The sequence below is a fragment of the Opisthorchis viverrini genome (genome assembly GCF_000715545.1).
Source record: "Opisthorchis viverrini unplaced genomic scaffold opera_v5_237, whole genome shotgun sequence".
In the NCBI taxonomy this organism is placed as follows: Eukaryota; Metazoa; Platyhelminthes; class Trematoda; order Opisthorchiida; family Opisthorchiidae; genus Opisthorchis; species Opisthorchis viverrini.
Genome location: NW_008751895.1, coordinates 81,571 through 97,881, shown reverse-complemented (window position 1 = coordinate 97,881; position 16,311 = coordinate 81,571). Strand labels below are relative to the sequence as shown.

Here is a 16,311-nt window from a genome sequence, read left to right as displayed (position 1 = left end):
TTCTATTTACGGTGTTCAACCGAAAAGTCCCCAGTACGCGCCTCCAGGTATTATATAACATAGGTGTACGTAGTGAACAATATGATTAACGTAGTTGGGCCTACAATAAGGCGTTGATTTAAATACTTACGTAAGATACTTAAAAAGCATTTGTACATATGTTTTAGAGCGCCAATCAGTGAGTGTGTAAAAGCCAGTTTGAAAAACGCTAGTGTTGCTACCTCAAGAGTGCTTTCCAGACTCTCATAGTGTTTAGTAAGGACTGTTTCTTTAATGACTCATCCAGCAACAACTCAGATCATCGATTTTGACGTACAATGAAACATTAGGTCATTACATGAGTTCGAATCCAACTGCCATTTTGAAAATTGTATTCACCTCTCACAGTTAAGACATCTTGTATTTTGGCCCGAATTCTAGCCAGAATTCAAGTCTCAGTTATCAATATAGATTACTTGTTTTTTGCACGCCGTGCTATTCTACCAGGACAAATAAGAGGGAGAGTGAAAGTAGATGGTTTGGTTTTCCAAATTTCCTGAAATGTAACAACGATCGAAGGGGAAAGCAGTTCCTTAACTTTTTCGCACGCAAAAATCAAACCCGATCAGATCACCAGCTTGTTTTCCTAAGCGCCCAGACGTTAACTTAAAGGTGAGGCACTCATTGGTTGTTGATCAGGTGACTGCTGACCTGTTCAAAAAGCTAGACAACTGGCTTACAGACGTTCCTCACCATACGATAAAACATCATCAGTACGCAGTTGAACGGGTCATCCATTTAACGGAGCGGTTCTTGTATAGTGCGCAGTAGAGAATAAACCGAAAAAATGACCTCATTGACCATAAGTCATACCTGGTTGCAAATCTAATGCTCAGTGTACGGAGTGTGCAGAGTCGTGCACTGTTGCAACTCAATAGTCAAGCCAAAAAACGACCCATTTGTCATGCATAGTCACGTTCTTCGTGCGTGAGCAGTTCCCTGTTTCATAACACTGACGAGATTTTGAATTCTGAGAGTACATTTATAGAAACAAAGTTCCTTGCATAAAAGCCTTATTAGCGTGATCAATAGTAACTCAATGATTTTAGTGTTCTATTGTTTTATCAATTTAACTAGTAGATATAACCAACTAGGTTGGTATTTTTCGAAGACCATACCTTCAAACAAGCTAGCGTAAGTTTGTCCCGTATGTGGTTTATGCTTAAAGGTTTACTAAAACCCAGGCAACCTAGCCGTCTATTTCGCATCACCAAGGGGTCCAGTTGACTTCCAACACTTATCTGAATAGAATTAATTACCTTGATTCAATTTTAGACGCGACTACGCAGAACAAGGTACTTGTTCACCGGGTGATGACGTGTTTGGCGATGAGGCCGTAGGAGCCACCGTTGCTGGCATGTCCACAGGGATGCATCCGGTTGTGGCAGCAAGCCTGAAACATTTGCGGGTGTTGGAATTCAACGCTCAAGGTAAGGTTTTGTCAGGACTACCTGGATGACTGTTGTTCACCAGAATGTAACCCAGGATTCTATGTTTGAGGTTCGTTAGTTTGGACACTTAATAAGGAAGATATTGAGTCATTACAGTTAAGTTTGCATAGAATTATCGGTGCCCAACTTGCACACGTGATATAATTTCGTAAGGAATAAACTTAAGTGCGTTTTCATAAAGGAAACTACTCACATGGTTGTTGTATTTTGTTGTTCGTTTGCATGAGAGCTTGTGAGATCAACTGTCCACGGTTTTACTGCATTCTTGAGCAATGTATTATTGTTGAAACTTTTGTGCACTACTATAAATGTCCTAAAATTTCCAATATAATTCGAACTCTGCAGCGCATCGATTTATGTCTGGGATCGATTGTATCTTCACCTTCTGCGTTACTCCAGTTAGATATAACTTAAGTACATTACTAACAAAGTGAAGACTAACGCCACGAGGGTGGTGGATAGCAATCAGACCACAAATTTTCCGACCAACGTATGTGATTAATCTTGCTTTCAAATGCCTTTTTTCAGAAATATTCAATCTTCTCTATCCCAACGAAATCGACTTGTGGGAACCGGTGCGAGCTTGCTTGGCAGGAACAATAGAGGGAGAACAAATGTACAACGAAGCGCGGAGTAAACTTACTGACCACGCATCAAATTCAATGAATATGGACGACATCATAAAAGAAGGCACAATACGGAGAAATGAGACAGTGGCCTTTGACCCAGATTCTTATACATCTCCCGACAACAATGAATACATTCCACTCCATCACACGGATATTTTGTAGACAGCTCCAAGTGTACTTCACGAATGACGTAGGGGATATGATCTGAATGCAACGTATGTTGTACTATTCTGCTTCAAACAATGTCTTTCAGTGAATTACTACGTCTTCTGTTCTCTAAAGTGCGTTTCTGAAGTTCAGCATTCCTCAGGGCCACAATTTCAACTACTCCATCAAAAAGCGGAAGCAACAAATAAGCACCCTGGCTAATATAACACAACTTTTATGAAATTGGACGTGAACCAGGTACTCAAGCAGCTGGACCCACTGGTACCAATTCAAAAAAAGTAAAAGTACACAGATCGATGAGCCACGGAGTCAGATACTTTGGACCATTGGACCGAAAACGCTGGAAGTTGCAAGACGAGCTTGAAAAACATGCGGCTTATGATTTGTGGGAAGAGAAATAAATCCAATCCTACTATCAGGCTCCTTGTAAACGACAACTTACCAACTTCTACCATCAGGTTTTGTGTGTATTCATTTGTATGCTGGTACTGAGCATCAAACTTTGGTCGGCCGACATGCCGCTTGTCAGAGAGGCTATGAGAACACGCTCCTACGTCCCTAAGTTGTTGGAAGAAAACGAGCCAAGTGCATTTGAATCATCCTAGCTGACATAATTCACGTCATCAGCAGAGAGCGCCCCTTCGATGCCATACGTCGATGTATGAGCCGAACAGGATTAGTATAATTCGGATTGTTATCACAGCAGCGGGGGAGGGGGGGGTGGAAGCCGACTGCATGATCCGCAACAATGCATCATAAAGGAACTTGGGCCAACTCTGAACATGAGTTGACCTGTGAAAAACCTGGCCCCGCGCATTTGACGTAACACACGTGACTCTGCTACTCATCTAGATGTCCATTTCCCCACACAATCCCTTTTATTCTGAGGAGCATATACAGAGCACGTAGCACTTCTAGATTAATTCTGCTATCGCATCAACCAGAAGAACCAGTCACAGGAAGCAAGCTTCTTTAGCTGTATGTTTTCTTCTTTTGACCTTCTTATACCACTCTGAACTAAGAAGGCTTGTCAGCCGTATCACCTAGGTGTAACGGTGTACTCTACTGATGAAGCGTGCAAGTAGTCTATTATCAGGGACCCGTAACGGACAGAAGGTGAAAGTTACTGTGGAAAATACGGACAGCATGCAACCACTTTACAGTGCCCACTTATAATTGTTTACTATTCAAATGACATCCAGGAAAGTTCAAGAGAACGATATGGAATGTGCGAAAATAATCCGTACAGATGAGGTGTTTATCTTTGTGTCTGATAGCCTCTAGCTGCTTGTTCTGTGGTTGCCAATAAATAAGCTCGCAGCGAAGAGTTGCTCTTTTTTCACAGGTGGAATAAATGTAGAGTAATCATACAATCATTATGCTGTCTTGCTATGCACCGACAGCCTTTTTGTAGATTTGGTTTTCTCGCTCATGTTGCTGCATCTACACCGGACAGTCATGATACAAATGTTGGAGACCAACGAGGGCAACGTAAAGGATAACTTAGATTGGCCAATAACTTACAAAAATAAAGCAAGTCACGTAATCGTGTAACAGGTGTGTAGACGCTTTGTGACTCTCAAGTGCCTGAGGGCTGCAACAATAGCTTAAGGGAAAATGGGAACAGTTGATGGTGTCTAAACTCATCAAGCTTCCAAACATCAAATTCCAAGCTCGTAACGTCCAAAAATTTTGGTCTAACAGCTATGAAGCTAGGTAACTACAAACAGGGTCTTCTACTTATGTATTTAGGTGATGGGCGTGGGATTGTTGTGGTTAGTCTAGCTTAATAATCATGGCGTGATGAGCCGGAAAGCCAAAATATACAACAACACTATTATATAAGGTACAGAGATAAAAAGGTGGATTGGAAGGAATAAGCATCATCAGCGAGGAACAAGGATGTAGACAAGACACAACGAATCAAGGGAAATGGACCAAAGGATAACCGAGAAGCGTTTAAGTCAGTCAGAGCAGTGCTTAACATGAAAAGACAACCTGATGTGGAATTCTGTCCACCAGACTATGGAGACAGTAGAATAACCTGGTAGCTAAACAAGCTAAAATGCTGCGCGTTGTGTGCAAAGTTGTCTGCCCACGCCGACCCCAAAAATAGAATTCGAAAGTGCTGCACTGTTCTTGTGGATACGAGTGAACCCAGCCAAAATTAATCCTGAAAGATAAAACAAAATTTACCACTTCTCTAGTGATATCTGGATGCTTTCAGTTCTTTAGAAGGGCAAGACTGATGAGGCGTTTGGGAAGTTCATCACTAGGTTTTTTCTGGGTCAAATGTATGCATGGAGTCGCCCTAACGTTTGAACGTAATTAGATGTGGTCCACGCAACCTTTTCACGATCAGGATCCAGCTGGCTATTCCTACGTCTTTTCTTCACGAGCCCTCGTGAACTAAGGGACCCAAGGTTTTCGGCTGCAACCAAGGTCAGAAGACAGTTCTTTCGTGATGGCACCGTTCTAGTAATTGAATAGAACTATCGGTTCACTTCAATTGAACTCTTTCCACCAGGTGATGGCAAATTAGCTAGAGGAGCACCATCAGAGACTTCAAATTTTATTTTAACAGCCACGAAAATGACAGCTTTATTTCCCAGCTTGTAGAGGGCATACCAAGTGAAGTATTGTAACTTCGTTGCAATTTGCACATGACAAGAAACAACACAACGGAAGGGAAGGCAAAACAATGGGGATATGCCCAATACGTGTCGAATAATCATAAATTGCGGAAAACGATAAGTCAGGATGTGTGATTTTTCGGTGATAAAGCCGGTTGACTTGGACAAGACAGGAAACTGCTGCTGACAGTTTCTCACACGAAGCAAACTGAAACTAGTTTAGCTAAGACTATGGGCTTCTTTAAGTTGTGAATTCTACGGGGAGTTAGCCTTATCTGTTTGCACGCTCCGGTGATACATAGCATTTTGTTTAAGTGAACAACAACTCAAGTTCATCGACCACCACCTATTCGCACTTTTCACCAGTTTACGAGATAAAGCATGAAATAAAACTTTAGAATACTTTAAAGTTCCGCGTGAGGTAACATCTCCAGAATGTCCAATGCAATTTCCAAACAAAAATAGCTAGATAACGTTTTTATGCGTAGTCTCCCTCAGTTCATTTGGCCAACATCCGCACAGCAGCTTTTTTATAGAGAGCTATCCTTCCGTCCAGTATAACAGTGGAAGAATGTCTGATGCACTCTCTTGTACTAATGCAATTATGCGCTTCTGTGGATGATCCGGGTTATCGGAAATGCACGACTATTCGGCAGATAATGCAAAGTTATGAGATATCTGCACATGTGAATCATCAACATAGCGACATCCTTTCCATCAGAAATTATTACGCCTCTTAGCCAGGCACGGACCACGGCCCAAGGCCCTGCTCCCCGTGTTCACAACCCCACCCGATTTCCGGCTGCCAGAGGTTTCCATCCGTGGGAGTTCCTGGTATTCGGAGGTGCATGTGGTACCCCGGGGACATCAGCTGCTTACAGTGATCTACACAGTTCTCAGTCAATTGTAAACAGGATTACGTGAGTCCCAGCCAAGCGGATGAAGAGGCCTTACAGTACTGCATTCGGTTTTGCATTATATCCCCGAGTCGCGAGCCATTACTTGATAAATTTTCGGACGTAACTACTCGAAACAGGAAAAAACTGTCTTTTGTTATTGGTCTGTCCGTTAAGCTTTGAAGTTGGATTACAACAGTTTACCCATCAACCAAAGCGATGTAACAAGTGCGCGGTCGGGTGGGGTTGAGTTGAGACCCAGCGGAACACACGGTTCTTCAGCTGAAATGAAATCCGTTTCAAGCACAGCAAGTGACGTTGATGTGCGCCGCTGATTCTTTGATTTATTAGGATGCTCATTTCACTGTGTCAATTTAGCTTTCCGAGGCGAAGTCAGAACCAATACCTTTGGAGAATACTCTCACTTCTCCTCTGAATGTCCAGCGTTTTCGCCGTATATTTGTTGCCTTTCTTTGGTTCCATCTCGGGAGCGAGACGAGCCGCACATTCGCCTTAAAATCCTTAGTGAACAACGATGAGGCGTTTATTTTATTTCCCTTATTCAAAAGCCGATCTGGGTTAACTACACAATATGGCTCCTCGAGACTTTAGCTGTCCGACAAGATGTTTAGGCCTCAACTGTGACAAGTTCACATACTATTGAAGATATTCACACCACCGGGCTGGCACCAACCATTTTTCTACTGCAATAGGTTCGGATTTGAAAACTCTTAACGTCTCCTGACACCGCAGTTACCAACGGTTGTGGTTTGTTAATTGGCTTTATTATTCATCTTTGTTTGGTGAGAGTTATCATGCCGTAACATCCTGGGTTATCCAATGATCCTGGTTGGTCGATTGTACTTTTGTCCCACTTTCAGAATTTCCAGAATTTTGTCGCAAAAAAGACATACGTGAAATCACACGTGTGCGTCAGTAGATGTTTGTTGACGGTAAGGACAATCCAGTGGATAGCATATCACAAGGCGTAGTTTCAGAAATCTCTGGACGCGTTTCGTGAAGCCAGAGCCCGAACTTTCTGCTGGACAGGGTCATCAGGACCACCAAACCAAATCCACGAGCTCCGTTTCCCTCAGAAATGATGAGAAAGCACGAAATGCACGATTGCTTATGTACAGTCAACCGTCTCTTTTTTCAAACATATTTGATTACTATCACAAATCTCTTGAGGCCGCTGCATGAATCGGACATTGTTGTACTCTGATCGGAAAACGAACCAAATCCGTAACCAGCCCTAACCGTCATCAGACACAGCGACAGAAGATGGGATTATCAATCTTTGTCCCAGAATTCGTTCAAAAAACACGTTTTGAGACAAGCTCAGCATACTGGGCAATAAACCCGCTGGTAACGAGCGTACATCATCCTTGTATATCAGTCCACTTAGAAAGATGAATCCCTGTGATGACCAGGAAATATTTCGCGTAGGGAATTGCTCCGGTGGGCTGTTTTGCCTTTCGGGACTAAGCACCTTATCATACTGCCAACTAGATACTTCATCATCAAACTTATCTTAAAATACGGGAGCTTTGGCCATGTGGGTGCCGGAGAAGTGCTGTAAGCTATGCACAACGGATTCTAAGTTTTGCATGGATGAACCGCTGTATGGTGCGTCTTTTCGTTTTGTTAACCTCGCCCTCGATTGTCTTCGCCGCCATGCCACCAAAAGATAATAATCACCTTTCAAAAAATGAATCAAGTGCAGCTGTAGACCATTTTCGTTCACCCAGGTCGAGCACTTGAGCAGTTGCCAGTTAAAAGAGGGCGTGGCATCAAGAAAGGACAGAGCTGCGTGTTCACTTCATGGTCATCCGTGCTCTTCATTTCAGGTAGCTCATAACTTGCACATGCGCATTTTCGGGACTCGTCGCTAGATGAAGCTGTCCGTTAAAGCTTCATAGTAAAAACGCAATCAATATTAAGGGGTTAGAAGCCGATGCCAAAGAATGTTTCCGTAAATAGGACCGGGAAAAGTTTACGGCCAAGTTGCTGGAGCACAAAGGCGACTAGATTTTCCTCACGCTCAAAGCAAGATACTGTGGAGGCATTTGAGAGAATTTGGCGTCAGGTAAATTTTCAAAGCCTTATTAGGAGATAGACTTGTGGAAGGCGAGAGGCTACAGACAACCGTCAGTGGGATCGAGAAAACCCTCAACGACCTCCTTTTAGTGTAAGTGACTTTGGATCACAATGAGTACACAGCTCATGGACCAAAATATCTGTTCCTCTTGGGCGCGAATCCTTCAAAATTTAATATTCGGACTCATACCCGCGTCCTAACTGAAGCCTGTGGACGCGCAAGCTACCCAGCGGACCTATTCTGGAAGCGATGGATTAAACAAGAAAGGGGTCTGAAGGGGGGCGACATTTTATTGGTAGATATCTCTACATAAAAAGCAATAGTGGAAAGGTCTTGTCGAGAGAGCAATGGATGGAGAGATATAGAGGTGATTGCAAGGTCCAGCCGGGGAGCGTCCCGCAGAGACATACGCCAACTTTACACGCCGCAGGTTGCTGATGAGGATGGTGCAAACATAAAGTGATCTGGCGGATGATCACTCTGTCGGCTCAAAGTGCAAGCAACCTGATGGTTATTGGATTTTGATTCCCCCTGAAAATCAACGGCGATCAGCAGTGGGCCACCACTTATATGTGGCATGATTCACCTTTGTTTAATATAGCAGCTTTCTGCTACCTTGCTGCTCGTTCCTTGGGTTTTCGATCTCGCTAAGATCTGCATACACTCTAGTTGCTTGTGTGGAGGTGCTGCTGCGTCTCATCTTCGCCTGCAATTTTGTATCAGCTCTATCCAGTTTTAGTGTCTGCTGTGACGGGAAATTGGGTCGACCATGAATTGAACTTTGAACGCTCCGGCTGGTGAAAGGCAAGATATACTTTACGCCAGGCCCAATTCTCCATCGGTCCCGTTTTCGTATTCCCTTATCGCGTCTGGCTCGACATAATCTGTTGAAAGTTTGTTTTAAACAGCTTAAAATGCGCACTCCAACTTAACACGTGTCACAAGGTGCTGCAATGCGCAGTCAACTAACGACTGAAGGCGTATTCAATCTATGAAGGATTCATCCGACGCCCACCTTTCAGAGAGCTTCTCTCGCCTCTCGAGTGTGTAAGCTGCCTTCTGTGCTGTCGTCTCTATATACGTCTTCTCTACATCGTCTGGCTGCCCGTAATTTTGTCTGTTTATAGTTGAGCACTCACTCGCCATCGTTCCAAAAGGCTATGCTGCCTCACTGTGCCTTCTGCTCCCATCGATGGCGCCATTATCGATCATACATTCCGATTAACCATGATTTTTATTGAAGTATTTGTTCACAGAACCAGTTTTAAACAGTTCTTTACGATTTTCAAAACATCTGCCCTCGTCCATCTGTTCTTAATGCCCAGTGTGTACAAATTTTATGTGATCAGGTTGCTCCAATCGTCCTGTGGGACACTTATCAGCCCGGATTTCACACCCTCTATTATAAATGTCCACGGTCGTTTGGGTTAGAATGACTGCGTTTGCTTTCTCACGGGTGCTGCAAGTTTCTTGGTTGTCCCATTCCCTGTTTTATGCTCAACTATAACAACCATCACAGTATTCCCTTCCATCGTCTGGCCCGACCGGTGCCCACGAACAAAACACTGAACCACACGTCAATAGATAGAAGCAAATCCTTATTGCGCAATACTGTCTGAAATACAAAATTTTCTAAGATTACTGACGGCCAACTTGGCACATCTCAACTTGGTCTCCGACTCACTCAACCGTTGTGCCTGCAATACCTACCACCCACTCAGATGCGTCTGGCCTCACCTAATGAATAACTTCATCATCGTTGTTGCTGATATTAGATAGAGGACACCTCCCAGGAAATACCTTCTATCACATTTTAGTTCTACTGCTTCCACACATCTTGAAATGGTGTGAACTCGCATTTCATGAGCAAACTACCCACAATTCTCGTACTTCTTAACCCACTGCACCATGAGCTGACCAAATACATCATGAACGACCATCTTACAACATTTCACTTCAGCAAATCTGCACCCTAATCAGCGTGACCACATTTCATATCGCCCCTGGGCATCAAGAGCCTTTGTATTGCTCGGAGCTAACAAGTACCACTAATTTTCTGACTATATTCTACATGACACCCCTGTCGTGGACTTGGAGAAGTCTGGTATTATTTCCATCACGCGCGGTGCTTACTAGCTGCTTTGCCTACCCAACCTGGGTCAAAATCGATAACACCCTTTCCAATCCTCTTCAAACATCCAGTAAAATCGTGCAGCAGCACAGTTTACACTCTTTCCTCTTCATAAATTTTATTTGCTCCCAAACTTTTGTGCTACCGTTTTATGCTCAAGGTTGCCGTGTGCAAGTAAGCCCGAGATTCGTCACAATGGATCAGTCATCTTAGAGGAATTTTGATCTTCTTCGCTAAGCTAGGAATCCGTTCCAAATAGTCAAAATCTTTATCACCCGCTTTTGTCAGTGTCATTGCAACTAAAATAGATTCCATATCAATCCCATCCTTGCGGACCCATAATGGTTTGGATAAATTATTTGCCTCTATTTTTCACCATCGTATTTCGCCCCATGCACGTCTGCCAACATCATGAAAGTAGTCCAAATATTCTACCATTGCCACCAATTTATTCAACCTAACATTATTCTGTTGTTATAACCAACCTGCATCAAGTCCGCTTTGAACAACTGTAGACAATTATGGGACTGATCGCTTAGGGGCAACAAGGCTGCTGTGAAACCATGCGATGAGGAATATAAGGGAAGGGTACATCTCACGCTACCTGTCCCGATTCTTCTGGCCTAAGATTCCAGCCGTAAAATGTCGCGCCTTCGTTGGGGCATTCCACACGTCCACCATGTTTTACAGGAAAGGTTTCCAATAAAACCAAAATACCAAACTCTTTCACTACTGCTTAAGTCCTTTAATGGAGTAATACAGACGAGGCCGCGGCATATTTTCTGGTCGATTGTGGTCTATTTTAGAAACGACCTTGTGTATTCGACAGTCCGTGATAGGAACGCTAATACGCTTCAACATTTTCTCGGGTTGATCGACTCACAGTTCCCTTGCCAGTCCGAACCCACTGACCTGCCCTCGTCAGCTTTATTCCTGATAATCTATGAAGCTCATCATGATTGCCAAATATTGCCTTTATCTGCTCTGTTGTTTCTGTGTATGAAAAATGAACTCAGAATCCTTATAATAATAATAATGTTTATTCCCAACCTGTGGGTGGCATACCGTCTGGCACGATCATAGTTTTACGGTCAGAATGGAGCATGACTGGGGGATTTGTGAGGATTGCACCAAAAGAGGACAATGTCATAAACACTGGTGAATACCCGATGATATTGTAATAATAGGTTATCTCCCAACTTGTTGGGAACAATGGGCATGAGGTCCGACTAGTTCAAAAACAGTCAGGTGGCATGAACTAAACCTGAAAACCATTGCTGGTCATGAGTGACCTTGGGTGGTCGGGTAAACGGCCGGAGTCAAAACGAGCAAAAGTGGAGATGAGGATGGGATAATTCAAATTGGGAGCATATGGTAAGTTTTGTCTCAAAAATGTGGTTCACTCTGAAGGTAAGCAGATTCACTGGTTGGATTGTTGTAGAGAAGTCAGGTGCAGGGAAATAGGTTGGATGGGGGCAAGTGGCTATTACATAGGGCGACACCAACCCCGTATACGAATTTAAACTTGTGCAAAAGGCAAGCCGAAATTGCATCAGAAAGGCCAGGCTAGCCAAATCTGAGCGAAATTTCATCATGTACGGAGGAGGTCATCCCAGAGACGGGGCCGGATGAGAACCGCTCGAAGTTGTGGCTACAGGCTTGAGTGGGCGAGGGGTTGCGGTCGAGATTCTGGAGAAAGTGTTTGCGGGAGTGCGATCTCACCGGGTATGACTAACATGCCATCATCGCACTGACATGCTTCGATTTATGGACAGCCCCGTAATGGTCGCCAAGGGTCGGAGAAGGGATACGCAGTTTCGTGGCAGCTGGTTCTGGGTGAGACGGAGATTGACACAGGGAACCATGCTGATTTAGGCTCACGGATAATTCCCCTTTTGTTGGAGGACGTGTGAGCGTAGACAGGGCCTCAGCCAGTTTGAATGAATAACAGTTCTAAGGGGCGTTTGGGCAACTGCAGGAGAGGATTGAAGCTTGGGAAGAGGCGCGACGAGAATGAAATAGAATGAAAGCAGTAGCGTGTGGCGGGGGGTGGGCTGCATAAGATTCAACGGCGGCGATATAAAAAAAATCTAAAAGGGGGTGACAGCAAGCTAAAAGGACCCAAGAATGCCGAATGCGTTTGCTGATCTAGAAGCCAAGTACTGGTTGGGACAGAGTAGATNATAATTCCCCTTTTGTTGGAAGAGCGTGTGAGTGTAGACCGGGCACCAGCCAGTTTGAATGAATAACAGTTGTAAGGTGCGTTTGGGCAACTGCAGTCGAGGAGTGAAGCTTGGGAGATGGGCGACGAGAAATAAATAGAATGAAAGCAGTAGCGCCAACCTTTCAACATTCACAACTTCAGTGCACTAGGCTATAAATGAATAAAAACTTATCCCCCCACCGGGGATAAATGCCGCTGGTTCACTATACACTGATTTAGCTCCCATTTATTTTCCGGTCTTTCATGACTTGAAGCTAGCATCAAAATTGCAAGCAAAGCTCACTTGTCGCTGGTTTGCCGGTCCGGCCTTCTGCCCTAACCCTACGTAGGTCAGACAACCAGTCATCCAACCTTCTTGAATACACACTTATGGTACCACAGGTCAAATACCTTCTTGTGTCTAGGCAAGTCAAGTGAAACCTGTTAGAAACCACTAATTCCCTCATACGGACTACCACAAACGATGAGCGATAGCTGTGCGATTTGTTGTGGCCTACGGTGCAAACTTTGCAGGAGGCTTACTCCTGCGCACAAATATGCCGACGTCTTTTCTGCGGGATTGGACCGATGAGTAGGCAGCAAGATAAAATAATACGTTGTATTCGGTATTTTGATGATTCCACACGTTCTGGGGAGTCTAAAGTTATCGGCGTGTGTCATGTTTATTGTAGTTCTGGAGCTTTAAACTGAATGTAAGAAAGATTGTTATTTTTTCAAAAACTGCTTAAATGCCAGCGTGGCTGACAGAACTTCTGTTGACCACACACTTTACAACATGTGGATATTGGAGGCGATATTCCGGTGGTACTTTGAATCCGTAACACCATGTTTAAGTAAACACACACCAAAAATTCTGAAAACAAAAGAGAATGTTTGGGAATTCTCTTGATAGGTAACAAACACGAGGCAGCCGTCGCTCCCCAGGATCCTTCTTCAGTCTCAGTGATATGTATGTAACGTACGTAGATCCCGATCTCATAGACTACAGCGTACCGACTAATTTTCACAGGCACACGGAAGATTTTCTGTGTGGTAAACTCCGTACGCGACTTGTGATATTCCTCAGGTGGCTGTTTTTTTACCTTCCCTTGGCGAACTATCCGGGATGGTGCATGGATGGCTCAACCGTGGACGATATGAAGTCGGTAGGTCTTAAAAAAACGAGACAAATTATGGACCTGTACGTTCAAATATTGCCGGAATATCTGCACCATTTAGGTAGCGACTGGTAACAATCTTACGGCGTTGCCCGGGTGGGTCCTAGAGCTTAAATCAGTCTCTATGATCAACATAAATAAATAGCGTAAGACATGTAGTGCTTCCGATAGCCTAAAATTTGCCGAAAAAGTATTACTCCGCAGCCAGAACACAATCCTGGTTTCTTAAATACTTGCCACCTTCTTCCAAAGAGGATTTCGCCGTCCATTATCTCACTGAATGAGCTAGATGGCTGTTGCATGATAGCAAACTCCCCGTACCTTTCACAGACATTCGTGACTAAATGCCTGTTACTATTGCCACCTGTTATCAAGAAGGTGAGGAGTTCCCGACGGTTTATGACAGATGGGCTAATTTCTGTACACTTATCCAAAAATTGTTGTCACACGTGTTCCAACAATATTTATTACGTCGGAAAAATGTGAGACTAACAATCCACTGTATCTCATGAAAATGTGTGGTTCTGGTGCTTTTCCACCAACTATGGTACCAGCTATCGTGCGCATCCTCAGAAGTCCAGAGAAGCGTCATGTGCCGAATGATACCAAATTATCAGTCACTTACTTCCGACGTTAGTTCTGTAGGCCTCGAGGGATAAGCGGGCCCAGAATCCGCACCCTACAGACCGCCAAGTTTTATTGACGGTGTTTCGCGTCAGGACAGATCGTTAACTCGCCTAACTCTCCCCACTAGTAATATCCGGTGTACAAGCAGTCCGTCGAAAGACAACTCCGTCACCATGCAGACGTAAACAAGATGACACGAAGTGACTGAAAAATGGCATTCGGGTTTCATTCAAGGTCATGCTGGACAGCTGAGGTTCTGTCCGCCAATAGTAATTATGGTCGGCTTTCCAGCCCCACTAGCGTTTTCGAGCTTTGCCTGGTTCTGGAGTTCGTAAGCTACGTCTGTGGTACAGACAATGAACACAGAGTACGTTAATGATTTCGCCATCAGGCGCAAATGTCACACGTATTTCTCACATGATCATGCACCACCATCTCGAACGCGTTGAAGGATGAACGTCAAACAGCAACGTGCGCCCCAAAAAGAATCTTCGGTGAATTTCGGTTAACATGGCTTTCAGCTGTAAGAGTACCGCTCATTAGATGTAAACCGAAAATGACTTCGCCGAAGCTGGTAACATTTCAAGTTTTCAAATTTTATGGGCAGATAGCCTAATCTGGCTGCACGTTTCGGTAGTGCGCCACTCTTAGCACTTTGTTCAAGTGAAGGAAATCGCAAGGTTACTAGCGACTAACGTTAAGTCAAATTCACGCAATTAAATGTTCCGCGTTGTTCTTCAAATGAGGGAACACCGCATTCTAATCCCATCCTGACGGGAAGCTGGACAACGGTTACTGCGTTACGCTTTTCAGACGAACTTCGGCATGGCACAAATATTGGATAGCACGTCTTGCACTCAGCGCACCGCTAACGAGGAGCACACCCAAATTAGTTTTGCCGAACCTATAGAGTTTTCGAAAGTGCGACTTTGAGCAGTTAGTCTAATCCATTTGCACCTTCCGGTGACACGTTGCTCGTAGAATTTTGTTTAATAAAACAAACTTCCAAGGCCACGGACCATTACCAATTCGCATTTTGTTATCGGTTTACGCAAGATAGAACACGAAATCGCGCTTCAGCATATTTAAGTGTTCTTTGGTGTTCATTAAGAATAAAAAAAATTTGAAGAACATCTAATGTAAATTCGACTCTGGAAAACCGGTCACTGACCTTTGTTTAACTCCTCAGATCTAACAAATGGGATAGCTTTGTTCGGCGAACTTGGTCACAACACATTTTCCCATGGATCTCGACATCCATTAAGTACAAACCTGTTAGACAACAGCATGAACTGGGCAATGGAGATGCGAGGGCCATCTCTGAGGATGATCTTTCCTTCCAGATATCCACAACTAGCCTGTAGATAATACCGCGTCACGAGAGAACTGCAGGTATCATTCCTATTATGAATATAATGCTCTATGTGTGGTGACCACCACAAAAACGGTCGCCGTGATAACTGTAGCCGTTGTCACCTACCTCGGCTACCTGTCCTAACTGCTGAGTCCGTATCAACAGCAATAGTATTATGTGAAGTTCGTAGGATCACATATTGCATCAGGAGTTAAAAGACATGCAATCGATTGTATGGTTCGCAAGGAAGACATTTCACTTTCCATATTATGTAGACGGATTCTGAGATTTTCCAGTTCTTTCAAGGCCTGAGATTCTACTGGTAGTTGTGAGGGGAGAGTGCTGCCAGGTTGCGGAAGCAAAGATATATCAGTTAGGACTACTGAACAATCTGTGGTTGTCTGTGGTACAGTTTTTGCCGGCCTCGATGGGGGTTGGGAGCTGGGTCTTCTGGCTGCGAGTCGCCTCTTTGGATATACTGTGGAGATACTGGATGGGGATTCGGGGTCTGGCAACCGCTTAGAGGAGGAAGACGGGAGCGGAGTCATAATGAGATACTTCGAGGTAGGTTGAGGAATAGTAGTGTAGAAGGTTAAAAGCTCTGGGGAGTGAGACCTATTTAGCCTACTGAAGAAGGGGGACCTGTTTAACTCTGTGACCGCAGAAAATTTGGGAGCCCTCGTAAAAAAATAGTTACCTAGTATAAAAATGGTTAACGACCTATGGGTGGGCTATAATCCAAAAAACAAGTTTCTACAACACCTGACCTTGAAATTTCGGTTTCCAAGGCCACGGACCATTACCAATTCGCATTTTGTTATCGGTTTACGCAAGATAGAACACGAAATCGCGCTTCAGCATATTTAAGTGTTCTTTGGTGTTCATTAAGAATAAAAAAATT

General features: G+C 44.0%; 1 protein-coding gene across 1 annotated transcript in view; it reads left to right on the top strand.

Annotated features, from left to right (window-relative positions):
* The window catches only part of T265_08803 (hypothetical protein), a gene marked incomplete at both ends in the record, with an annotated part of 63,137 nt that extends 60,768 nt beyond the window's left edge, over positions 1-2,369 (top strand). Inside the window, 2 exons of the mRNA XM_009174710.1 lie at positions 1,315-1,469; positions 2,019-2,369. Of these exons, the coding sequence (XP_009172974.1) occupies positions 1,315-1,469; positions 2,019-2,281 (418 nt within the window). The remainder of the gene's footprint in view (positions 1-1,314; positions 1,470-2,018) is intronic.
* Positions 2,370-16,311: the final 13,942 nt, after the last annotated feature.